At 45.7% G+C, this 25,866-nt stretch overlaps 2 protein-coding genes across 2 annotated transcripts in view; one reads left to right on the top strand and one right to left on the bottom strand.

Moving 5' to 3' along the window:
- The window catches only part of LOC134141758 (TGF-beta receptor type-2-like), a 28,191-nt gene extending 13,231 nt beyond the window's left edge, over window positions 1-14,960 (top strand). Inside the window, exons 2-7 of the mRNA XM_062578133.1 lie at window positions 1,099-1,249; window positions 3,134-3,336; window positions 6,576-7,390; window positions 8,084-8,225; window positions 11,134-11,261; window positions 14,468-14,960. Of these exons, the coding sequence (XP_062434117.1) occupies window positions 1,099-1,249; window positions 3,134-3,336; window positions 6,576-7,390; window positions 8,084-8,225; window positions 11,134-11,261; window positions 14,468-14,680 (1,652 nt within the window). The 3' untranslated portion in view covers window positions 14,681-14,960. The remainder of the gene's footprint in view (window positions 1-1,098; window positions 1,250-3,133; window positions 3,337-6,575; window positions 7,391-8,083; window positions 8,226-11,133; window positions 11,262-14,467) is intronic.
- A 3,449-nt stretch (window positions 14,961-18,409) lies between these two features.
- Window positions 18,410-25,866, bottom strand: part of OSBPL11 (oxysterol binding protein like 11) — a 37,717-nt gene continuing 30,260 nt past the window's right edge. The window contains exons 10-13 of the mRNA XM_062578132.1: window positions 25,363-25,549; window positions 21,897-22,079; window positions 21,020-21,173; window positions 18,410-20,046 (exon numbers count right to left, since the gene is read on the bottom strand). Coding sequence (XP_062434116.1) covers window positions 19,969-20,046; window positions 21,020-21,173; window positions 21,897-22,079; window positions 25,363-25,549 — 602 coding nt within the window. The 3' untranslated portion in view covers window positions 18,410-19,968. The remainder of the gene's footprint in view (window positions 20,047-21,019; window positions 21,174-21,896; window positions 22,080-25,362; window positions 25,550-25,866) is intronic.

Genomic DNA, 25,866 nt, shown 5'->3' with positions numbered 1-25,866 from the left:
AATTTGACAGGTTTTGGCCAACGAGGGTGTTCAAGAGAGAGGGGGAGGAGACTGCACGTCGTGGCGGGGGACGACCAGGCCTCGCCGTTGCGTGGTCCGACGTCCAACACACGCCTCAGCGTGGAGGGTCTCCGGCTTCGCCACCGAACGACAGTGCCCGCCAAAACGCCCTCTCTCCAGCAGGCGCGTCGCTGGCACCCCATAGCACCTCAGGGACCCCATAGCACGTCGGGGACCCCATAGCATGTCGGGGACCCTCCAGCACGCTGCAGGGCTCAGAAGGAGGTGGCTCCAGGGCACGTCACGCCTCTGGGCTCGGACACCCAAAAGCGAGCTTTCTGCAGACACCTGGCCCCCAAACACTTGTTTCCCCGGCAAAGCTTTGCCAACGAAACCAACCGCTACAGCTGAGCAGGCTTGCTACAGGGATGGCTGCGTTTAGACCCCTGTTTGGGGTCAAAACCTGCTGCCTGATGGCTCCCCGGGGGCAGCACGGGCCGAGCGGCGTGGCACCGGGCGAGAGCAAGCCGCGCGCTCCGCCGCGGCCGGGGCTTTCGCCCTTTGCGTCTCCTTCAAACCGACGACGGCTGCCGACGGGAAGGGAAATCGCTGCGGTCGCCGGCGCGGCCGAACGAGCCGGAGCCGGCGCTTTAGCCGGGCTTGGGAGCGTCCAGGGCGCCCGGCGGCAAAGCCGGGGGGGGGGGTTAACGACGCCTTCGAGGAGTCAGCAGCTGTGGTTCAGGTCCGTGCACGAGCACTGAGGTGTGCTTATTAGATTAGATTTAAAAATGATAAATATATAGAAGCCACTTAGTCGTCTTTTTTTTTTTTTTTTTTTTTTTTTTTTTTTTTTTAAGGCAAAACAGCAGCCTTTCAGCAGGAAGTTTAAATTTAGCTGGGATTTATTCCTAAACCTAGAACAGTTCATTCACCCTCGGTACAAAAATAGATACAATCTCATACCCGCGAGCCCCACGCGCGGGGCGGCACGTTTCCGAGCGCGTTTCCTCGCCGGAGCAGGCGGCAGGGGTTTGGGGGAGCGCGGCGGCCCCGCTCCGCGCGGCGCCCTCACCCTTTTCGCCCGCCTCTCGCCCGCAGCCTGGCGCGCTGGGGCGCGCCGCAGCCTGAAGACCAACCTGTGCAAATGGTGCGACTCGACGCCGCCGGCCTGCGAGGAGCGGGTCTGCTACAGCAACTGCAACCTCAACTCCTACTGCGAGAGCCCCTACGAGATCTGCGTGGCCATCTGGTGAGCCGCGGCCCCGCGTGGTGGGCCGGGGGGGTGGTGGTGGTGGGGGGGTCCCTTCCTCTCCCCGCGCCCCTCGTCGGCTCCGTCGCGGCCTCGGGCGCGAGCCGCGAGGGAGCCCCGCGCCGGCGGAGCGGCCCGCTCGAGCTCGGCCCGCGGGGATCCCCCCCCCCTCGCCCTTCGCTCCCCAGGAGCAAAAACCGAGAGGAAAACGTGCCCCTGCGGGGTCTCCCCCCACCCCCCCCGGCCCCCGGCGCCCGCCGGGAGGGACGAGGGTCGTGTCCTGCCCCGTCGAGCTGGGACCGGCGGTGGGGGCAGACGCGGGCCGCGCAGAGCGCTGCGCGCTGAGCGTTCCCAGATCCCTGGCGGGGTGAAAGGGCAGGGGAAAAAAACATAAAAACCTCAGCAGCACGATTCTGACGCGAGCTTATCGCGGTGCTGAGGGCCTGGCCTGACACAGACTACCGCGCGCTGGCGGTGAAAAGCCCTCGCGGGACGTCGGCGCTGCGGGCTTAGACCCAGCGCTGCAGCTCTTGCTTTTGGGAGCCGCTGCGCTGTCACGGACGTGACTTTTCAGGATGAGGCCTTGCGGTGGTTTTTCACTCTCCTTGCGCTACTTGGTCCTCTGCTCCGTGCCCGGAGGCCACGGGCCTCTGCCCCGACCTCGGGGGGGGACCCACGAGGCCGGCACCACACATGGCCCATCGCTGGAGAGCTGCTGGTGGCCGCAGCCCCCGCAGCTTCCTCCTCCTGTAAAACACAGCGACACGCCACGGCCGCCCCCTCCCCATGTCCCTGCTCCTCCGTCCCATTCCAGCCCACCAGGAGGTTTCTGGTTCGTCCACCTTGGTATCTAACTTTAGCTCCACCAAGACCTCATGGTGTGCAACGAGGCAGGTTTCATGCAGAAGCTGCTCAGTAACTGAAGCCGTTGTGTAAACACGGACGCAGCCCGCGGTTCCTATGCTTTCAGAAGTCAGATAAACTTCATGGCACGATTTTGCAACTCTAAAGGTCGAGACATTTCTAGAAATAGTCCCGACTAGCTGCACAAGTGCTCTGCTCCTTCACGTTATGGAGGCAGGAGCAAGTGGTCATCCAAGGACAGGACGCGAAACCTAGCAATTAACCCGGGAACTTGGCCACCGGGCTGCGAGAGCCCAGAAAACCACAGCACGCTCGTCGGCTCCACCTCGACAACACCGGCCCAGAGAAGCAGAACGACAGCACGTGGCCAAGCCATCTTCTGCAAGCAAATATTTCTATCAACACATCCCCTGGCTCTCTATGAGCAGATGATGGGTTTTGGGCAGCAGAGAGCTCAGCAGCTGCTGAGGCAGAGATGCTACCGCTGAAGACTCGCGTCGCAGTAGGGAGATTGCACTAGGCAGAAAGAGGCAACACTTGCTCTGGAGGCTTCACTTGGGACCGCAGGAACAGCAACAACACTACGGGAGGAATTTCATATACGTCTAACCTGGCCTAATGGCTGGGGTCAATATAAGAGTGATCTTGCTGCAGATCCCATGCAGGGCTCGCAGCCTTAGCATTGGCATTATGTGATCCAGCAGGCGGTTATTAACCCTTGAAATATCTCCTGGAAACAATCAGATTCTTTGGCTCAGATCCTACTGATGTGTGCTAAAAAATTTCATCATTTGGAAGCGATAAACAAATTTAACGAAGTTCCTTCTAAGCATGTGTAATTCGAATTTTATACCAGAGCCACTGCAAACAAGTCATTTGCTCCATGGCTTAAAAAACTAATGATTGGCACAGGTTTAAGATGACATCTGGGTGACACTGGGATGACAGGCCCAGGGCTGCTGGCTTTCTGAATGCCGAGGCTCTAGTCTAACGCTTTCTTGATTCTTTTGGCACTTACAGGAGACAAGACAACGAGAGCATCAGGATCAGCACGCTCTGCCACAACCCCCACCACCCCATAGAGAACCTCATGGTCCCAAACTACAACACCTCACGTTGCATCATGACCTACCAGCCCAGTGAGGATGGGATCATCTACATCTGTGGCTGCGTGGACGAGCAGGAATGCAATGACAAGCTTATCTTCGAAAACCACACCAACGGTGAGTATTTTCATTAGCGATATTTAAAGCGGGGAGAAGCGCCCAGTGCTAATGACAAATAACTCTCGCACTGGGAGCTGCAGGGCTTGCACTTCCAAGAAATGGAGTAGCAGATGCCACGCCAGAACTGTTTCAACATCTTCTTTGACCTCCTGTGTAAACACTAGCTAATTTTTTTACCCGGTTACCACTGCACTGAGCCTGGTATTGTCTGTGGCTAAAACACCCCTGCCAGAAATGCCTTCGGTCTTGGTTTGAAAACATCAGGAGATGGAAAAATCACCCTATCTTTCGGTCGGCCATGCCCTTCGGCACGAGGCGAATTGAAACCCAGAAGCTGACGTAACCCCAGAGTGAGTCAATGCTCTGAAAGCTTTAAATAAGCCACGCCGGGGCAAACCCTGCACCCTCCTGGGAGCTGCCGGCATCCAAGCGCGGCTGCGGGGAGGTGGTCGCAGGGGAGCCGGGCACCGCAGCGGCATCTCAGCACAGTTCTGCAGCGGCGTTTTTCTTTGGCAGGGAAGACCAAAGCCCCACCGGCGCTGTAGACCTCCGTAAACACGAGCAGAGCTTGGCATGCATGTAGACGCTCCTGCGAATGGCCAAGGATCCAACAAGAGCTGTAAATCCGCATTCGGGAAAACTAAGAGGCAGCTGATTTCTGCACCCCAGGAGGGGTGTATGCTTTGGAAAAGTTTCTAGTTCGATCCCGAGCCTTTGGGGTCTGGTTTAAACCTCTGAAACTCAGAGGGGACCAGGCTTATCCGAGCACCAGCCCAGCAGGCCTTGCAGAATCTGACCCATAAGAAAAGCAAAACAAAATCCCTCTGATTTTCCACAATTACAGAGCAACAGAATGCTGAAAACGAAGCTAAGTATAACCTGCAAGTTGGCAGTATAACTTCTCCCACAGCATTGGGGGGGGGGCACGACATAAAATGCAAATTCTCAGAACAAACAAGCCACTTTTAATAAAGGTAAGCGGTGCTGAGCTTGGCAGCTCTGCGCTGCTCCCAGAGCCAAGCACAACAGGTACGCGCGCTTCTAGGCAGAGATAGTCAAATCCCAAAGGCGATGCCGGGGGATACGGTTTCACGCAAAAACCGACAACTGGCTCATTGGCAATGCCGCCCCCACCAAGTACTTTCCCAACCAGGCTCCTGCTGCCAGCCAGCACACGCAGCCCCGCGGATCAGGCTAAGGGTGTTACAGACCTTAAGCGGCCGCACTGCCGCTTTGCCTCCCTGGCTAAGCCAGTGCCTCGCGGCACGAACGAAGCCGAAAACTTTGCAAGCTCCACACTCAACACCCCTCTGCGCTAACGGTTTATGTCCTTTTCTACCACTTTTGCATTTCACTTGAAACGTTAACTTCTGATAGCCTTCAATGTTATAGACCAACTCCAAGCAAAGAAATAACTAATACAGATAAGCATTTCTCTGATGGAGGAGGCAGGCAGGATTTTTCCATTAATTTAGGCACATAAAGGCCTGTTTTTAGATTATGGTTGCTCTGAAGGGGCTACACAGATGCACCAGAGCTCACAAGTGATGCTCCTAAATGCGCAGAGGCGTCCCAGATGCAGCCTGGAAGCAGAAGGTGCACGGATGCATCCAGAAGATACTGGTCACCATGAACAGCATGGAGTCTTCTCCAGCCAACCCAGCTTGGCCTCGGAGGTCTGCCTGGCCGCTGGCAGGGAAGGAAGGATAAATGCAGCAGCGCTTGACGATATTTGGGGTTGGAAGTCTGCAATTATTTTCAGAGAAAACAGCAGCCCGATTCATTTTCTGTGGGAGAGATCTAAGCTCTTCCACAACCCCACCGTATCAAAGGTTTTGCATTGGGAAGGGGCATCCTCACCAAGAAATTTGCTGAAGTTGTGTTAACTTACTCTTTGCAGGACTCATGCACAGAACTCCCTTAAAAAAAAAAAAAAAAAAAAAAGAAAAGTCTCTTTCTCGCTTTCTTTAGCGTTTCAGAGATACGATCCTAAGCATCGGGTAAATGCATTAAAGCAGTAGGTGATATCCAGGCCTAATGCTTTCCAAAATAAACATATTCCTGAGTTAGTTATTGATTTATATCAGTTTAGGTTGATCTTGTGGTTTGAACTTGATGCCTATTTTAGAAACGCTTTCACAGCCTTGCAGAAATTAGCTGCAGCAGATTTTTTGAAATTTGCCAAGTAAAATAGCTAAATGCTCTGTTTTTCCAGAACCTGAATTATGATCTGCACACACTGAGGTCAAACAGCAAGAGTTTTGCTTATGGAATGATTCTTATCCCTCTTCCCCTGGGTTATTATACTTGGCAGAAAAACCTCTGAGTAAGATTTTACTTGAATATCTCTACTGAAGTCAGCATGTTTATTCCAGGAATTGCAAACATCAAAGGATCAGACAATTATATGTTGTGCGAGGGCTGTTGGGGTTTTTCCCCCCCCCCATCCCTGATGATGTGAAGGCTGATAGAGGCTTAAAAGAAAGAAAACAAAAGCAACCATTCCTGGGCAGTAGATGGGTGCCAGTGTTGTAGCACAATGCAAAACTAAATATAAATACTGGCAAATGACTGAAGCTATACTCCTTCACACGGGTTATGGTGCAAGGCATCCCGCTCGCTCTGGTGCTTGCCTTCAGACATCTCCGTGCTCAGCATCTCCTTGGATGGGCCCTTGGAGGAGACATGCACAAGAGAAGGCGCTGGTCGCCAGCCATGCATGAGACCTCCCCGGTCCTCCATGCCCCATCATCTCCTCCAGCCCTTCACCTATCCCTTCTCACTCTCCGTGTTTAGGAGAGCAACAAAGCCACAGCCCCAAGCAATCTCAACTCTTAGTATTTTCAAAATGGGCTTTCTAGCATTGATTTACCCTCCAGCTTACCCTGCACGAGTGCAAACCGTGCTTGCTGGTAGTATAGAGCCTTTGAACAGCACCTGAGCAGTTTGGGCTGCATCCAGCAAGGTCTTGCACACCATCCGGCCCAATTAATATGGGACAACATCTTGAATCCTCACTTGATAAATGGACCTAAAATGAATAGTCCTCTAAATAATTGCATACATCTGAGTTCTTACCCTTTGCTCAGATGGGATTTGTGTGCAGTGTGCATTACGTCCCTGCAAATGACTGTACTTTATTAACTGCTTCACATATTTTCCTCCTACGCGTGATCAAAACAAGATGTTGCAGATCCTTTGCAGCCGCACATTCATATTTGCTTCCCTTCCTGCAGGATACTCCATGCTGCAGAGCAAAGAGGTCATCCCAGTGGCTGCCATCAGCCTCCTGCCACCGCTGCTCGTGGCCGTGATGATCACAGTGATATTCTACCTCTGCCGCACGCAGAAGCAGAGGAAGCGAGCCAAGGCATGGAGCCAGAAACACACACAGCACCCGACTTTGCCCGACCGAGGGAAGGCCGCCGAGCGTGATGAGAAGTTGTCGGTGATGACGGATGACAATCAGGCCAGCATGAGCTCTACCTGCGCCAACAGCATCAACCACAACACCGAGCTGCTTCCCATCGAACTGGACGAAATGGTGGGGAAAGGCCAGTTTGCCGAGGTCTGGAGGGCAAAGTTAAACCACACCAGCTCAGGGCAATACGAGACAGTGGCTGTGAAGATCTTCCCCTGTGAGGAATATTCCTCCTGGAAAAATGAGAGCCAGATCTTCACGGACGCCAGCCTGAAGCACGACAGCGTCCTGCAGTTCCTCACAGCTGAGGACAGGGGATCGGGGCCCCGGAAGGAGTACTGGCTCATCACTGCCTACCACAGCCGGGGCAACCTCAAGGACTACCTGTCCCGGCACATCCTGAGCTGGATGGACTTACAAAAAATGGCAGGGTCCCTCGTCAACGGGGTGGCTCACCTCCACAGCGACTACACCGCTTGCGGCAGGCCAAAAATCCCCATCGCTCACCGGGATATCAAGAGTACCAACATCCTGGTTAAGAACGAGCAGGAGTGCGTGCTCTGCGACTTCGGCATTGCGATACGCCTCGACCCTTCCCTGACGGTTGATGACTTTGCAAACAGCGGGCAGGCAAGTACGACCCAATCCGCATCCCTTCATCACAGGCTACAAACCCACCATACACCACAGGCAGCACTTCACTAACACCACACGCACCCTTGCACTGTCAAATGCGGGGTGTCAGGTAGAAGCTGCAGCCCTTTGGAGCTGGGGGATCACTCTGTGAAGCGGAGGGAGGGGGCTCGTTGCATGACTCTCCAATGTGCTACGCCAGCTTGCAAAGCTGAAACCTAACACGTGAGACTGGCCCACTGGATAAATGCTAACCCTTCAAGGGCAGTTAAGTAGCAACAGCGAGCGTGATCTTTCCTTCAAAGTGACGCGCAGATGCCTTGTGCAGTCCCTGAGCAGCACCCTGATGAGCCTTCTAGCCCATGGCATACTGATGTGATAGAAAGGACACAGATCTGCTTGGCTTAGCTCTCCAAAAGAGATGGGATAGGAGAAGCACATGGCTTTCAGAGCTATGGCTCAGATACAGGGGCAGTGCCACTGGGAACTGCTTAGGACAAGAAAGTCAAGCAGTTGGTGAAGACCATGTGAAGTCTCACATTTAGAGCCCCCCATGGGATAGTCCCATAGCCAGAACACACTGATGCAGTGTTTTTCACATTTTATCACCTGCAGCAACTTGCAAAAGTCCTTGCCCATGTGGTCCCATTAGCTGGCATTTCTGCTAATGTCTCTCCTCTTTGCGGGCAGGTGGGCACCGCCAGGTACATGGCTCCGGAGGTTCTAGAGTCCAGAGTGAATCTGGAAGATCTGGAGTCTTTCAAGCAAATGGATGTCTACTCCATGGCCCTGGTTTTATGGGAAATGGCCTCCAGATGTGAGGTGGTAGGAGGTAGGAACATTGCACCATATTTCTTTTGCACATTTTTGCTCCCTTTGCGTACAGGGAACCAACTTCATGATCCTCCATGGTTCGTGCTCTCTTTACCTGAAGCAGTGATGACTTCACTTGGCCTAACTGCTAGGATGCTGGTGCTCATCTTGCACAGCATTTGATTTCAGATGGCTTATCTCTAGAGGGCTGCTGAGGGTGGGTGGCAGATTCCCCCGAGGGCCACTGCGCACCTAGCTACTGGCCTCACGTGAAACAGCACAAGGGAAACAGGCACCACGGTCAAGGAGCAGGAAAGGGGACCCCACTGCTTTTGGCTGCAGCTGGAGAAATGTCACTGAAGGAGGCCTTGCGCTCTAGGAAGCCCCAGTCAACGGCATCAGCTCTGTCTGTGCCCTGTGGAAAGCCTCTCTCCTGCCACAAGAACAGACAGTCCCCCACGTTTTCCACTACAGTGACAACACCCAGAGGAACCTCACACTCTGCGACTGCAGAAATTAGAGACACCCTCTAGGCCTGGGTCTTCTGCAGACCTGTGAGACAGCCTGGTGAGGATAGTTCAGAGAGGTCTCTTTGGCTCTCTGTTGTGGTATGAGGGGGGTTGTTGTCCCAGGGCTCAGTATTTCCTGGTAACAAAACATTACAGAGCAGAGTATGGGAACATGAGGGAAAAACACAGGCAAAATCACAACTTTTCTGGGGCCTGCAGGGATTTTCCCTGTTGAGCTCTGCAAAGCCAGGATTTTATCCCATATTTCCAGGCAGATCTACATCCAATTCAGCAAATGTAGATCCAGAACTCTGTTCCAAAAGTGACATGATTTAGACCAGAAAGTCCACTGGGAAGCCCAGGACCCTACTCTTCAACAGTGGGGACAGCCAGGAAAGTTCCCCACTCTCCAAAATTTCAGACGTAGGGTCTCTCCAAGGGGGGGCACACATACTAATACCTGACATAAAGACTCACCCGAGGTGAGTAAGGGCTTTGATCATTTGTTTTAACTTGTTTAACGAAACACAAGGCACCAGTCACTTGGCCTTGCACGCACAATTGCAATCTGGCACCCGCAGCACTAGAACAATCCAAATTCTAACACTGGTTGTAGAGTAATTGAGGTTGGAAGGGACCTCAGGGGGGTCATCTGGTCCAGCCCCCGCTCAAAGTGGGGCCAACCTTGAAGCTGAATCCAAGTAACGGCTGATGATGCAAACAAAAGCAAACAGGAAGAGTCAAAGCTGGCTCCTTCCTTCCTACCTTCCCCCCTTTCCTCAGCCACAAAGACTCAAGACAATGCCAGAGAGTTTACGTTGCAACAGGGACACACAAACTCCAGCCTCTAGCAATGCCACGCTCCCTCTTACTTCCCATAGTTGCATCTTAGCCTCAGAATTTTTGTGTAACAAAACATTTAATTAACCACCTTGGTGTTACCCCCTGCCTGTCATTCTGCCTGCTCCTCTCTCCTCTCTTTTTAGCTCTCTCTGGTTGTTTTTTGCTATTTTTAATTTCCTTTTTTCTTTCCCCTCCCATCTACTTCCTATGCCCATTGAGTTGCAAGAAACTCCCATCCTCAGCAAAAAAGCTGCCCCAAATCTTCTCCCTGCTCAAGAGCCTTGCTTGGCTCACACAATGCCACATACCATTTGCAATGGCTCCAGACCCCTCATGTCCTGGTGCTGACCCTCCCCAGTGTGTTTATGGTGTTTCACGTGCCCATAGCCCTTCCAGAGAGATGCCACAGGACATACGTTGCAGCCCAAGCTCAGGTATCAGGAAAACAGATGGGTTTGATAGCACATGGGCCATCAGTTCTTCCTTTCAGCAGGATAAAATCTCTCCCAGTTCCCCAAGCAGCTCAGCAGTGACAAGAGGGAGCTATTTCTGCAGTTCTGGAGACTCCATTACAGCTCTGCATCTCGCAACTTCACGTGCAGAAATACCTACCAGCGCTCAGGCCTGGAGATCATGCTCTCACTGCATTTATCAAAGTTGCTGCTGTGAGTGGGCAGTGACTGGGAGCCAGAAGCAAAAATCCCTCCCCATGGAAAGGTCTTGACATGTTTAAATGGCTTTGGAAAACACTGGTTCCCTGTCCTGCCCCTTCTTTTCCTTGACTATTTCTCCACCAGGGATCTTCACGCACAAATTCAGCTGCCCCAGTCATAAAGACCACTGCTGTGCTCCGAGGAGTTGTAGTTCAGCACATGTGAGGGGGCCTGACTCCAAATGCTACCAGTACTTGAAGTTCTACAATAAGACACTATTGGTCTTGTCATTCAGGACTTCAGAATTTTATTTGGGGCATCAGGAATACCCCTTATGCAGACTTCGACTGCTATCCTCCTTAAAGTCCAAAATACAGCCCCTTCTGCAAACAGACCCTCAAATCAAGCCAGCAGCCTGCTAGCAACTGAGTGTCTGTGCCTGGCCCAAAATATGCCACCTCCAACTCTGACCAGAATTATATTTATCATGGTACTTGGGGTGGGGAGCAATACAACTGGCAGAAATCACGGTGGCCTCTCACTTCCGCAACATGAAATGTTTTGTTGGCATCCTACAGCCTGGGGTTGCTCTTCTGCAAGAGTCATTTCTCATCCGAATGAACTCCTGCCCATCTTTCACCTGCATACCACATTTTACCTGCTAGAAATGTTTCTTCTGAAGACTGAGTCCAAGCAGTACCTTTCGAGTACAGGGAAGGGGTCAGATGGTCCATTGGTCCCATCTCTGAAACCTACTATCACCCAGCACTATATTTCTATGCTCAAATTCTAAAAGGTTTCCAAATAAGTTTATTTTTGTAGACTGATTAAAACAAATTTATTCCCATCCAATGGACCATATCAAACCAGAGCAGAGAATGCATGAAAAACATCCTGTAATGCTCTTGTTGCTTTCTTGCAGAAGTAAAAAATTATGAGCTACCTTTTGGGTCAAAAGTCCAGGAGCAGCCCTGTGTGGATACCATGAGAGACATCGTGCTGCATGGCAGAGGGCGCCCCGAGATCCCCAGCAACTGGCTTGTGCATCAGGTAGGCTAAGAATAAGCAGCTAGCTAAGAAAAGCGCAACCCACATCTTCCAGCTTCACTGACCCGATTCAAAAATTGCATTTTCAATACAAATGCAGCTCAAAACATCTGGGTCACAAAAATATATGACAGCTGTAATTGACACAAAAGCAGGCAGATCTCCCGGGTCCTACTTCCATGCATTGAGCACACAAGGGCTAACACACACAATGTGTGATTTTGCAAAATCTTACCTGACTTTGGCATTTCCTAAATGTCACGCATCTCACAGAAAATACCATCCACTCAGCAGCAGTTCAGATCATCTGAAAAACAACCTAAAACATTGGGTCTGCTGGGTCACAGAGCCTTACAAGATTTATTGCTCAGTCAGTGCAGATCATTTTGCAGCATCTGCCCACAAGAAACACTATTACTTCCACTCTGAGTGGATGTTGTTCACAGCCAGAGTTTAAGAGCAAGCACATAACTTCACAGTCTCAGAAGGCCATACGTCCCCTACAGCGTCTCCTCCCAAAACTGCCTTTGTCCAAAGACTCGCAGTACCTGAGCAACTGAGGCCACAAACAGCATCAAATTAACCTCTGGTTTCTCCTAGAGCCTCACTGCGTTTATCAGTCAGTGAGTTCACCTCTGAACTATACCCAGACTTTTTTCTTTATGGAGGTGAAGTAAAATACTAGAACTGGAAATCAGAGTTACTACATGTTTGGAGCCTTTGAGCATTCATCTTAAACGTTCACCTCCCAGGTTCACTGATAAACTTTGAAACCACAGGGAAAATATACAGAAGCTTGAGCTGTCAAAAAAAAAAAAAAAAAAAAAAGAAAAAGAAAGAAAAAGAAAGAAAAATCACACTTCAGTAGAGCCCAAGTGTAACTGCACTGATGTATAACTGTGCTGAAGAAGGGCTGCCTGCAATTACCGTCGAGAAATAACGTTGCTGTAGTTGGGTTGGTCTAACATGTAAACAAAGCAAGGTTTATAAGGTAGTTACTTTTATTAGACCACCTAATATTCACTGGGGAAGAGAAACAGAAAAGCCATCTTGTGTTCCTGAAAGTTTTCCTCTGGCTAATATTAGCTGATCTAATAAACATCTCCTTACAAGCCTAGCTTTACATTATTTTCCTGGCATTTTACAAGTCTCTTTAGCACGCAGCATAGGGCAGCACCATCTGCTGGAAAAATAACAGAAATCCACCTTTTTGTGCCACACGCTGCCTCTGGTCTCAACCACTTCCTTTGGGGAGAAAGCACTGGGTGACATCAAGAAAGGGAGACAAACTACTCATCTGGATGTGGAGCACCCACAGACATTCCCACCAACGGAGATAAGTTTGACCCAGAGCTCAAAATGCTGTTTCCATGTTCCAGCCATGAGGTTCCCTCTTGTCAAATGAGGACTTAAACCCTTGGCAACCATTTATTTTCCAAAGGCATCTAAGACCCCGGGTTTGCGTGCATCCATTTCCCCGAGGAAGCTGATTCGAGCAGGGGCCTTACCCAGTGTGCTGCCCACCAGCAGCCCCAGAGCAACTGCTTGTGAGGCTGCACAGATGAAGCATATCGTGAAAGTCTCCCAGATAAAATTAGGCTAAATCCTTGCTTCTTCCTTACTTCTCCATCATTAAAAAAGTGTGGTTATTTAGTTCTAGTTTACAAAAGCTGAACAGACTGTCGTACTGGCTCAAGCAAAGGGCTGGTACGGGATGGGAAAGAGCAGTGGGAGCTTCACTGCTGCCAAAAATATACCCGTAAAACTATGGTCAGACAGTGCCCAGCTCCATTTGAAAATCTGGGTTACCAAGTGTAAAACCCAAACAAAGTCCATTTTGTGTGCCTAGGAAAATAAGATGCTCCAGTTGTGCTGTTCAAAAGGGCATCAGCAGGCAAACTTTAAATAAATGTCATGATTTCAGGGCAAAATAAGCACAGAAAAATCTAATGATTACACAACATGACAGTGCAACACTATCTGAGAAAAGGCGTATTTTAAAAGCTTCAGCTAAGCCAGCTCATTTTTACCCGCTAATTATCCTCAAATCCTTTCAACAAGGCTAACGAATGAATGACGTAAGAAGTACTGGCATGTACCGTCTGTCAGTTCTACCGCACAATCCTGTTCTCTCTAACCTGCAGCCGTTACGGCAGATTTAATATAATAAACCTCAGTGCAGAACAGGCAGTTCTCAGAAAGGTGCACAAGGACAGGGACACTGACGGTACGTCTCCGTAGGACCCGCGGTTTTCTTTTGTGTTGGTACGTGCAAGGTTTTGGGGCTCTTGCTTGCAAATTAAGAAAATACACAAAACCACTGAAAAACATGAAGCTTTATTTAGAATAATGATTTGCCCAGTGTGTTGCGACCTTTTTTGACAATGACATAAAAGAAAATAGCAGATGATAGGGATTACATAGTCAAAGAAAGGTTCAACATTTCTTGTGCTATCTGGGTTACTAGCTTAATAGGGGGAAAAATACCAGCTGAATACCGTCATTTTATTTCTAAGTCTAAAAATATTGGGACCCTTTTCAGAGCACTATGCAACTGAAAACAAATCTGTTGCTGGGAATTGCAACCATTGAGAGGAACTTAACGTGTTCTGAAGCACACTGCAAAGTACCTAATCTCACAGGAAGAGAGACACCATTTTGTGGTGAGAAAATCGCTCTGCTGTGCACTGCAATGAACATTTGGCATTGCTCATCCTTTCAGAAAGCTGCCAAAACAATAAGTCAGATTTAATAAGCTTAATTTTTTACCCTCCCCATCCATCCTGGCATACCAGCCCAGACAAAGCCTGGAAACCAGGAAACCTGGGCTCAGCACCTGTCTTTCCCTCCTAATTTTAGTATGCCCGATCCGAACAGAAGGCTGTGAACAGGAGCTGGAGGGCCAAATTCCCTCAAGCTCCTTCACAGTCCCCTAGTGACTGCAAACTGTCTTTCAGGGCAGGTTTCCTGGTACTGAGGGAAACACTTGGGAGCAGATCCCACACCAACCGAGGCCGCTGCCATAACGGGAGCAGTGGTAGTAACGGTGCAAACTGGCGTTTGCCACAACTCACCAATGCAGTTTCCTCCTGGGCTTAGCTTGGCCAAAAACTGTTTCTGCAGGAAGTGCTGCAATTGCTTTAGACCAGCTTCCATCCAGCTCTCCTTCCTCCTGCTTTCCGGTCTAATTCCGGCCCTTCTGACTGCAGGGGATGCGTTTTCTGTGCGACACCATCACGGAGTGCTGGGACCACGACCCTGAGGCTCGCCTCACAGCCCACTGCGTGGCCGAGCGCTTCAACCTGATGGCGCAGATGGACTGCGACGACATCCTCAACAACAACACGGACAACGATGCCGGCAAAACTACATGTCCCAGCGGGGAACGCCAAGGCAGCGATGGGAGCAGAACCGTGCAGTGATGCAGCAGGCAAAAAGAAGTGAGGGGAAAGGTGACAAGCATTTAGCTCGTGGTAAAAGGCCCTCGCTTCATTTTTCAAAGCGGAGCTAAGATCCAACACATAACTTATTTATAAGACCTGTTTCATCCCACAGATCCAGTGCAGAAAACTGTGGAACCAGTACTTTGGCTAAAGTGCAACATTGTATATGAACTGATTTTGTACTTACTTTAACTGTATAACGATGCAAAGCATTTCTTATTATTTTTTAAAATAATAATGTTTAATCTTTTATTAATAAGCACCTGAATTCTATGTCTATCTTCTGAATTCTTTCAATGCTGTCATCACAAATTTCTCCTCTAACTGCTCATTCTGCAGGGGTCAAGACAATTAGTTTTTCTTTAATAGCCTGCACTTAAAGGAAAAAAAAATCTTTTGTAGCAGTGGAAGTAGATAGGCAATTACTTGAGACGTTAGACACCATTAGCGAAGCAAACACTGGCTCCCAAGGAAATTATTCATGGATCAGCCAGTTCACAATACACTGTAAAGAGGAACCCAATAATCCAGTCTGCAAAAACCTGATCTACTGCAGCTCCAACACACCTTTGTTAAGTGCTGAATTCCTGGGTATACTTGATAGTTCAGGTGAGCCTGTGAAGTTTCTTCAATGAAAAAAAGGCAAGTCATCAAAACAGGCACTGCTGTTTCACTGTAAGAAGTCTTCATACAGGATATCCGGACAAGGCTTTCGGCCATCCCTAAACCCTGGATTTGTGCCATAGCAATACTTGTCAACACAAAAATGTTGCCTGACTCTTCTTGCAACTCTTTCACACTCTGTGTTACTCAACCTGAAGAGACACGATCAGACAGAACTGGGACCTTTTACCCCCAGTAACCACCAGACCAAGCCAGGCTTTCTCTGTAGTGGAAAGGCAATGAATTGAATGAGAAAAGGTAAGCCATACTTCACTCCAAACCCTGGCATTGTGCAAATCTTAATCCCTCCGCCCTTGGGAGTGAAAGGTAATAAAAACCTCAGCTGTAACTAAGAAGCCCTGCAAGCTTGTACATGATGCTCACCTACACAGAGGTATCTCGTGGGTTAGCACTGGAGAGGCACACTCTGTCTGCCAGCACACAGCTGCATGGATCACCTCTATTGCAAGTGAGAGGAAGGGAAAAAGCATAGCACAGCAACCATGAGGTTTCTACAGCCTGGGCTCCCCAGTGCGGAACGGGGAAGCAGATCTGCAGGGTTTTCTGTTCCGTTTTTAAAAAAAGCACAGTTATGAAAGCACCAGCCCACCAAAAAAAGCACTTCCTCTCTCTTACTGTTTTCATTTTGTTTAGATTTTTCCACTGTTCCTAAATTAAAAGCCCAAAGCAAAATTATTTCTGATTCCTTCTCTGGAGAGGAAGAGAAGAAAAAAGTTAGGCTGCATGGAGTCTAGATCAAGTCTTAATAAAAACATCATCTACCACGTAAAAGTCTCCACACTAACTTCGGCCATACTTTTCATCCTCACCAATCCCTTCCGCTAGCTGCTATCTGTCATCTTATAATTTTCCAGTTATCAAAGAAAAAGTTCTCAACTTTTTCTTGAAGTTTCTCCTCTCCAGTTCACCATAAACACCACCGTTTCTGCCCATCTGACTTCAATCTCTTTTCTTTCATATATTAACCACTGCTCTACTGTATGTATGCCCAAGAGTAACAGAGCGCACCAGATAGCTCTTCTATCATGGAGATGACAGACTATGAAAACACATAGGATTCCCCAAGGCTGTCAAGCTTCTCTTTAATATCTGGTGCAAAATTTCCCCACCAAGTTTTGCAGTGAGCTGTTTGGATGCATCACTGATGAATGTACTTCCAAGTTCAGTAAGAGGGTTTAAATGGGCATTCTGGTCTCTTCTTCCACAAGGTGACCAGAATGTAGGAGGAATCAGCACAAACTAACGATTCAAGCCTATGTCTCCAGTTCTAAACTTGGACTTCAAGTTCTCCTAGGCAGATACTTTGGCCTAGGCTTGGCAGTTTATACTGTAAATACACTGAAGAGCTTCTCAATCTATTCCTTCCTTATGCCTGAAAAAAAAACAAACCAAAACAAAAAACTCTCCAATTTACATATTGCATTTTTTTCCTGTGAAAATCAAGTGAAAAAATCAAGCTCTTCAGGATTATATGCTTCAATGAATGCATTAACTGAAAGTGAATTGCCAAGCTCTCACATTTTTCCATGAGCAGCAGGCTACCCATCATCTCTGAAGAGAGCCTCTTATTTTAAGCTCCAAGATCTGTTAATACCTCAGGGAGCCTAAAACCACTGAGATCACTAAAAGTTTTGTTCTAAACTTCAGTGGAGTGCAATTAAGCCCAAAACGAGGGATCATAAGCCTAAATCCTACCATTTGTCATGCTCCCTCTTTAAACACACAGTGGTTCTGGAACATATCTACATAGAAAGCAGCACTGAATCCTTCCCTTCACTCCAGAAGGTACGAGATAGAAACAACAGCAGTTACTTAAGAGAATCAAATCTGATTGGAGTTAAAAATACATTAATTAGTCCATAGGTTACTTGCAATTCTTAGAAGAGTCATGTAAATGTCATACAATTAAAGCTGGATATTAGGTGGCAAGAATTTTTAAAAACTATTTCCAGCTATATCTGCTGTTTCCAAAAGTACTAAAAATCTGCAACAACATAAAATTCACATCATGAAGCCATTCCAGTTCTTGCAATGATTGGAGCAAAGGAAGATTTTACCCCATTTCCCGCATCCAGTAGCACCCTCAGGTTAAAAGGAATTGCCTCACGTATTTTAAAAAACTACTTCTTTGGAGTTGGTTTATTTTTACACAACAAAATTAGTAACAGCTTTCTCAGTATGAAACCACAAGCATACCAGATGAGGGTAGAAGAGAAGTAACTTGACTAATAACATTATATAAGGAACACAAACGGGTTTATGGTCAAAACGGGAGCTTTTCAGTCTGTTTTACAGTCATCACCTTAACAAATCCCCAGGTCACAGTTTTAAGCAGAGCTCAGTGACTGAGTCATAGATCTATAGTTTAGTAAGCATATGCTTATCAGTGGAGCATACTTCAGGGAATCAGTTTTGTTTTCTGCTACAACCACTGCAATATAAAAAGCTGGATCTTGCTCCAGAGCCCTAGGTTTTTATTTAAAGAATATCTGCCATGTGATACACAAAACACCCCATGAAATATATACAGTATTCAAAGACAGGTCAAAGTCTTTCTTTCTTTCTGCTGCTCCCAGTTTGGTACACGTGCTCATGAACTTCTAGACACAGGCAGCTCACAGCCTGCCACCATGATTCCTACCCCAAATCCTGAACTGGCTAAGGAGCACATCCCAGATGTGCTGCACACCCAGAAACAAGGAGGAACTAATCCCCAGTTTTTTGCTTTTATTCCTGGTTGAACATGAAAATGCCCAATAGATACCCAAACCTAGGATGACAAGGCAGTTGTACAGAATATCACAAACAAGCCAGCAGGACCTAAAGCATTTCTCTGCAGGAGAATATTGTTACTACTGAAGTGCATAGTGCAAAAATATCCTAATGGTGAAGTGTCAATGAAAGCCCAGACAGACAGATCTACAGTATAACAAACAAAAAAAAACTATTAAAAAAAAACCAAAAATACACCAGCCTCCTCTTCCTGATCACCTGGTCTCCAGAAAAGCAAACAGAACAAGTGAATCATCATTTTGTAGTTTTATTATCCCCACCCCTACTTCTCACAAATGGACTATGACTCGCATTGAGATCTCAGTGCATTTCACAGCAAAAATGTACAAGAGAATCAAAACAGTTGTGCATAAATCCAACGTTTTTGCACAATTTACAGTTTGTGTTGAAAGTTAACATGGTTATTTCAACCTTCTGATGCATTCTTACATTTGTATCTCCTCTAAAAAAAATTATCTTACCAGACCACACAGTTGTGAGTTCTCATGATGATGGATCAGGTGCAGCCATTGCCATGGCTGGAAAGTGGCAGATAATGTTATATACACTGATTGGAAGACTACATCAGAAGAAAAAACAGAGTAAGGCACCACTGTTGGAAAAATTAAGGTAGCTTGTAGTTACAACAATAACGAAAGCCATAAGTACTGTTCTTAATTGCCAGCAATTCTTAGACTTCAATAAAATACTTATAAAAAACAAAGGATGTTTGTACCTGAATACAGTTTCCTGATATCTGATTGTGTTTTAAATCAATACTCAGTCTTCAGCATAATCAGCTTTTTTTTTTATAGTAAGATGAAAAAAAGCCTACCGTCCATGTATTCACAGGTCACATTTCACTGCTTTGTTTCAAACAACACCACAGGAGAAAAACCAAAACAATCCAAAGGACAGTTTGTAACACTGATACTTCACCTCTGAGATGTTTAGATGGGCAGACAAATTTAAATACAAAATTGTATGTTTTCTGTTCAGTTTGAAAGCCTTAGTCCTTGGGAAGAGAAGGTGGAGGAAGAAAGAGAGGTCAAAACCTCATTATGTTATAACAGGAGCAAAATCAAAGTCACTTAAAGAGATTTAATAAAATTAGGAGTTGAAAAGTGTTCAAATTACTTTTCCAATTCAAGTCAATTTCAAGTATATTAAAATGTTTCAGAGGAAAAAATTTCTCCATGGTTACAATTCTAATTGCTTTTATAAATCCATAAAAAAGAAAAGTAGTCTCTACATATATTCCATATCCATATTCCTCTGATGCATGCATGCATTCTCTCTGAAGAAAAAAGTTGTCATGATCCAGTTGTTTCATAACACTGATTTCAGGCATGTCTTCTGAATACCCCTCCTGTTTTAGCCAAAAAAGGTTAATCACTGGGCATAAAAGCAGCAGTTTTTCATTGCTGTTTACATGGGTACTGAGCATAGTTCCATTACCACAGCTTGTCGAAGATTTGGAAAAACGTTCCCATGTCACTCCCAAGTAAAACAGTTCCTCTCTTAGGCAGCTTTTGCAACCAGACCTACTTAGAAGAATGTTATACAACTCAGATAAAATCTCTTGGATCATACAAAAAAAAAGTTGGTTGAACGTACCTGGCAAGTTTGTCTCTATATCTTTGTTTTGTTTTCGTTTTTTAACGTAACTTTAAAGTGCCCTAGTATATTTATTTATGCTCATTTAAGCTTCCACAGTTACATAAAAAGGGGACACTCAGTGTGATTACTGTGTTTTGAGAGACAGAGAGAGAAAATATCGGAAACAGAAAACTCATCTCAAAGCAGCTTCTCTAGTTATTGTCCATTTGCTGAGTTTGTACAGCAGAGACAGTTTTCCAAAGGGGTTTATGATAAACCCAGCCATCTCCCTGCAATTCAAGTGGAGAAAACACAGTTTATTAGAACTATTAAACTATAGTTTATTATGACTGTTACAAGACACTACCCCCTAGGATTTTTCTCTGCTCACAACCTGAGAGCTGTGGAAACAAGGAGGACATGGTTTATTCCTTTAACTCCCATAGGTTAAGATACAACAGAAAAATTACACTGTAGGCTTCTCAGACTGCTTCTAACCCTGCCTAGACTTGCTGAGCCACAGCTCTCTGCGGGAACTGGCTGCACTTGTAATTAACCTAGACAGAAAGCCACTTCTCTCAGCTCCATGATCCAGATTACTTTAAAAAGCCAAACAAGAAGCCAGCAGAGCAGCAGCTATCAAACAGTGTTTATCAGCTCTAATACAGCCCAAATCCTTATCTGGAAATGTAGTAGTTCTGGATTACACTTACTATCTTACTGTATCATTATTACTGTATCATTATTATTGTAGTAGAAGTAGAGGTTAAGCCACTGAATTTAAAAGCTTCATTCAAACCTTAAGGTATAAGAATGCAAAAAGCTCAAAGTTAGAGGGAACTAGTGTTCCTCTTTGCTAACTATAATGGTGTTTTGGCTTTACACACAGACAAGAAAAGCACAGTTTAGTACTGCTATTTTCTTCTGGTGTTTACTGGTTCAGACCCCTTGTAGAACACATACACATAAAGACATTTTCCACACATCACAGAAATACTTAGAAAAAGAAAACTGAGTCACAAAACAGGTAAGCATTTTGTTGTTGTAGGAGAACTGCAGAACAAGTCCAAGGGTAAGATTGCCCCTTTACACACTTGGAAGTTCTTACGACTTCCTCCTCCTAGGGATCCCATCAGACCTAAGGCCAAATACTCTATTCTAACAGGACACACGCTCATCTTTACACCTACTTTCACTATAGTTCTGCCTCCGTCTTCATCTCCTCTCTCTCCCCTATCAGCTGTTAACTACTTGGGAACTTACTTCTTTAAGGAAATATTTGGTACACCAAGGTGTTTCCGTCTCAGCACGAAGCCTCTCTTCGTTCCTCTGTCGTTCTTCAAGGGCTCGCTTGTGCTCTGTCGCCTTATCAATGTCTCCATCCCGCAGAGACTCTGTTACATGTTGCCACAGTCTCCTACAAACCAAATTCTTAACTTTAATTTTCAATTCAATTCTGCCAACTTGAACTACAGAGCAGGATTACTGTGTGCAATTCTTTCAAAACCGTAAAAACAGTAAATCTCCTTGTCTCTTAATTCTCATGTCTCACGTGACACACACCAAAAAAAAAAATCACCCTAGACAGCTCCTGATGGTGCAGTGCAGGTGGAAGGGTTCATGGCTGAGCCTTGGACCTTTGCTAGCAACTAGGAGCAGGTTAACACGGGTCTGAGGCTTGGACTGTGCCAATCGAATGTCCCTTTTTACACACTTTAAAGTTGTCATGGAAGTATTATTTGAAAAGCATTTTTTTGTGAGGACCCCTTGTCAGGAGATGGTCAGCTGTATAGTTGAAGGTTAAAACAAAACAAATAATGAGGTTCTGTTCTAGCAGGAGCTTTACAAACTCATAAGACAATCCTCTGCATTGACAAAAAACAGTAGTGACTGAACATTTGCCTGCATGTGCTTCACACTCAGTATTATGCACTTTTATATATATAATATATATATATATATATATATATAAAAAAATAATATAAATAATAATATATATATATATGACCACAGTATCTAAGTATTATCCACGAAGGATAGAGTGCATTTGCAAGTTTTTCCAGGTATTCACCAGAGTACTCATGACAAAAATCTGCCTACTTTTAGAAAGCAGCCAAATAACGGTAAATATATATTTTACCTAGATTCAAATGGTCCTTGTTTCTCAAGGGGCCGCACTCGTTTTCTCGTCACAGACAGTTTTGTCAAGTCCACGTATTTTGTCTCCCCGTTACTGTAGGTGAATTCAAGTATGCTGTTCCATTCCCCTTGCACTCGGCATACCACTGTGTTTGTCGCGTTCTGCTTTACTTCACCAGTGACTCTAGGAAAACATTTTTTATTTTTAAAAGAGAGTGACTGAAGACAACTTGGGACTATTCACTCCACAGTCATTCAATTGCATTCTGAAAGAGTTTGCAAACTTGTTAAACTGTCTTCAGAAATGTTAGTTACTTGGATTGTGTTTGCATGAGGAAGCTGAAAGAGGAAAACGACTTTCCCTCACTGCTTTAGTTCTCTTGATATTACCCAGGAAACTCAGTTTTGAACTTCAGCTTAAACTTAAATTTCACTTTTAACAGAATTGAAAAGTGAAACTAATACAGGACTTATTAGATGTTACTAGCAGTTCACTTCTATTTGAAATACCACATCAGATGTAATCTAGATTGAAAAGATAAAAGACTTTTTTCTCTCTAAAACAAGAATATATCTCATTACCACTGGCAATTGATTTCAGTCTTTACTGCTGAATGTTCTCCATATATAAACTGTTTTTACATTTTTGTGTTGCTCATATAAGTATCAGATACACAAGAACAGAACACACGGTAGGAAATTCCACTGCCTAAGACAAACCAGGGTCCAGGAGCACTGCTTTTCTTTCCTGTCTGCCACAGAAGCCTGTTGCTCATGTGTAGATATTAAAAAATGTTCCTCTGGTATGTAACATTAAGATCTCAAAAATTTTTTGCACAGACATTTGAATGTCCTCATAACTTTCTCTTTCAACATTAAGACTTTAGCCAAGACTCCATAATACTTACTTCATGACTTGAAGAGAAGAAACTGAGTTTAACAGGGCAAACAAATCACGCCACCTTTTTTGTTCAGAAGTTAAAATTACAAAGCTCAAACAGAGCTTTCAATTCTTTAAGGAAAGAGAAGAACAAGGCTTTGCTAGTTATGCAAACTAGACTTAAGACATGATGCAACTTGCAGGGTACTGCAGGTTTTCACACTATCTCCAGCTTCAGTTAAACTCCAATTACCAGCAAGCAAACACCCTCCAGCCTCCCCTTCCTATAGGAGCTCTTTCGTGCTCACACAGAACTCACGTTCTCTTTCACACTGACATGACACGAAACTAATGACATTTAACTCGCACATCATCAGTTTGGCTTCACTTGCTTTGAACAACTGCACACACAGAGGAGGACCTTGAGACAGCAGCTTGCCTGTGCTCCCACCAAGAGGTCTCGCATATACGTCTGCCCCCTCTGAGCCCAGCAGCAAAAAGAAAGGAAGTTATTTTTCATGCAAGGAAATGAGCAATCGGGGGCCAAACCTTCCTGCACAGAGATACTAGATGCCAGTCGCGCACCCTATGCCTTGCTCGCGTCGGCAGGAGCAATCCCCCGACCCAGCCGCTCGTGGGCAGCGAGGGCGCAGGCGGGAGGGCACCGCCAGCGGATGGGGATGACGGGATGCTTCACTCCACACCGGCGCTGTGATTGGAGATGCCCAAGGAAAACACCGTTCTTCCAAAAATCACGTACCCTGCTTCCCACACCGAGCATGTCCAACAAATAAAACCCTTTGCCATTTATTAAAAATCCTCTGAATTTTGGTAAACTCTTACACACAAAATTAACGTTAATCAAAAGTTCTTTTAAAACATATGCTTCTTAGGCATAGTTTTCTATCACAAAAATTTAAGATACTATAGTCAAGAAAACAGGCCAGAGTTGAGTGACACAAGCAGTAAGAATAGATGCAACCCTCCTTTCTTTTTCTTTTTTTTGCTGGGTGTTAACAAATGCCTAATAGCTTCTGAAAACAATTAAAAGAGCAGGTAACAAGCAAGCAGCCTTCATTTTATGCTGCTTTTTCACCCTGAGGCTTTCACACCTCACTGAACTATTACACATGGAGAAGTTCCCGTCCCCCTGACCAGACACCTCCAAACGGACTGGATCCCCCATATGCCAGGTGCTCCCGAGGTCAGCCTCTGCAGTTACGTCTTTTGCAACGCAATTAAAAGCTTAATTCTTCCCAGTGTGGTTATAATACGCTACTGGTGTCCGATACCAAAATACCACGCACAAATTGCTGGCTCTGCACAGCTTAAAGTAAACAAGGTTTTATCATTCTATGCTCAAGTGCAGGATGGAGTTGCTACATTGAACTCATGTTGTGACCTATATTTCTTCCTGTTAGCACTACCCTGCAACACAGCTAACTCCAGCACTGCAGCTCACGATACCAGTCTGAATCCGTATTTGTAATAGAAACAGCTAATATGTATTTGCAAGCATGGTACAATTGATACAAGCCTACTTATTTATTATTATTACTCTCAATGTTTCATTGCACTAAAGATGTATGGGACCAAGGAGCCAATACACAGCTGAGCTCTGGCAACAAGGGTCACTACAGGAAAATCTGTAACATCGCTATAGCAACTCACTTGCGCTCCAGGTAACCACAGCAACACCACCGTTTCCCATTGAGATTCTTTTGGCCATATCCAATCATCACTCTTGCAAATTTTCAATAGTTACAGTGCTTTGAGCAGATCAGTCTAAAAAACTGTATCTGTGACTAATTTTCTGGACACAAACAACAAAGCCTTCTCCAAAACTGAATTATTAAATTAGCCACAGGCTCCAGTTTGGATGGCACAACAGGAACGACTGCAAGGCAGAAGGTGTGCTGAAAGCAACAGGCATAAGAAAGCCAAAGGATGTGTGTCTTAAAAATTGTGGGAAGCCAAAAAGAGCAACAGGTAAGCTTCAACCCTCCAAATATCACTGGAGCTGTAGCTGCACGTTTAATTCCCATATATGCTTTGAATTTATGGGGCAAAGTGCTTCAGAAGGGAAGTTTTTGGTTTTACCTTTTAAAACAATAAGCACAGTCTAACCTTACCACTTCAGTAAAAGGGATTTATTAAAAAAAAAAAAAAAAAAGAAGAAAAAAGAAAAAAGAAAAAAAAGACACACGCATAATAAACCTCATTTCAAACAAGCCAAAAAGACAAGAAATACTGAGCAGCTTCTCTCAGTAACAAGAGAAAACTGTGGCAGTCAGGAATAAAAGCCAGGAGTCCTTTCGTCCCAATGGCTTGCACCAAGATTCAGAAAATAAGAAATTCCCTTGCTGTCTTTAAATGCAATCTAATTTTTCCTTGAGGAGCAAGAGATGGACTTGTCTAGCAAAGGTTGTTTAAGAACAGTAATATCTCATGTGTTCAAGGATGGCAAAAACAGTGTTTTTTCCTCAGATTGTCAGATCAGTATTATTCAGGACACAAAACAGCGTAGTTACATAGCTGTAGGAATCTTACAGCACAGACTACACAGAAAAATATAAAGTATTCTCACCGATGCAATTTGCCACCATAGAAGGGTTTGGTGTGAAAGTTAATACTTGCAGAATACCCAGTTTTTGCACAGTTAATGTTGACTTTTCCTCCTAGTTCTACCCAAGGAACAGTTAAAATTGATCTCGCATATGCACAAGGCAGAGAAAATGTGTACTCTTCCCCATGCTCCAAGAGACTTAGAAGACCTGCATAAAGAAATACAAGAGTTCCTAAATTAGCATCATTTTAGATATGTCCAAACAAGTTATTGAAATATATATCCAAGGCTACTTCTGACTGTTTTTCCTCAATCTCTCACACTGAAAAAAAAAAAAGAAAAGGGACCACAAAAATGACATTTATTACAGATTCTAGATACAAACATTTTGCTGAAAGTACTAACCTGAGTAACACACATTTATGTTTCTTTTGGGAAAAGACATTTATCCTGGTCATATTGATCCATCAAGTGCAATATTGTACTGTGCAACATATGTTTTTAGTAATATGTGCAAGTGCCTGC

The sequence above is a fragment of the Rhea pennata genome, chromosome 6 (genome assembly GCF_028389875.1).
Source record: "Rhea pennata isolate bPtePen1 chromosome 6, bPtePen1.pri, whole genome shotgun sequence".
Taxonomy (NCBI): Eukaryota; Metazoa; Chordata; class Aves; order Rheiformes; family Rheidae; genus Rhea; species Rhea pennata.
This window is presented reverse-complemented; position numbering and strand designations above follow the sequence as displayed.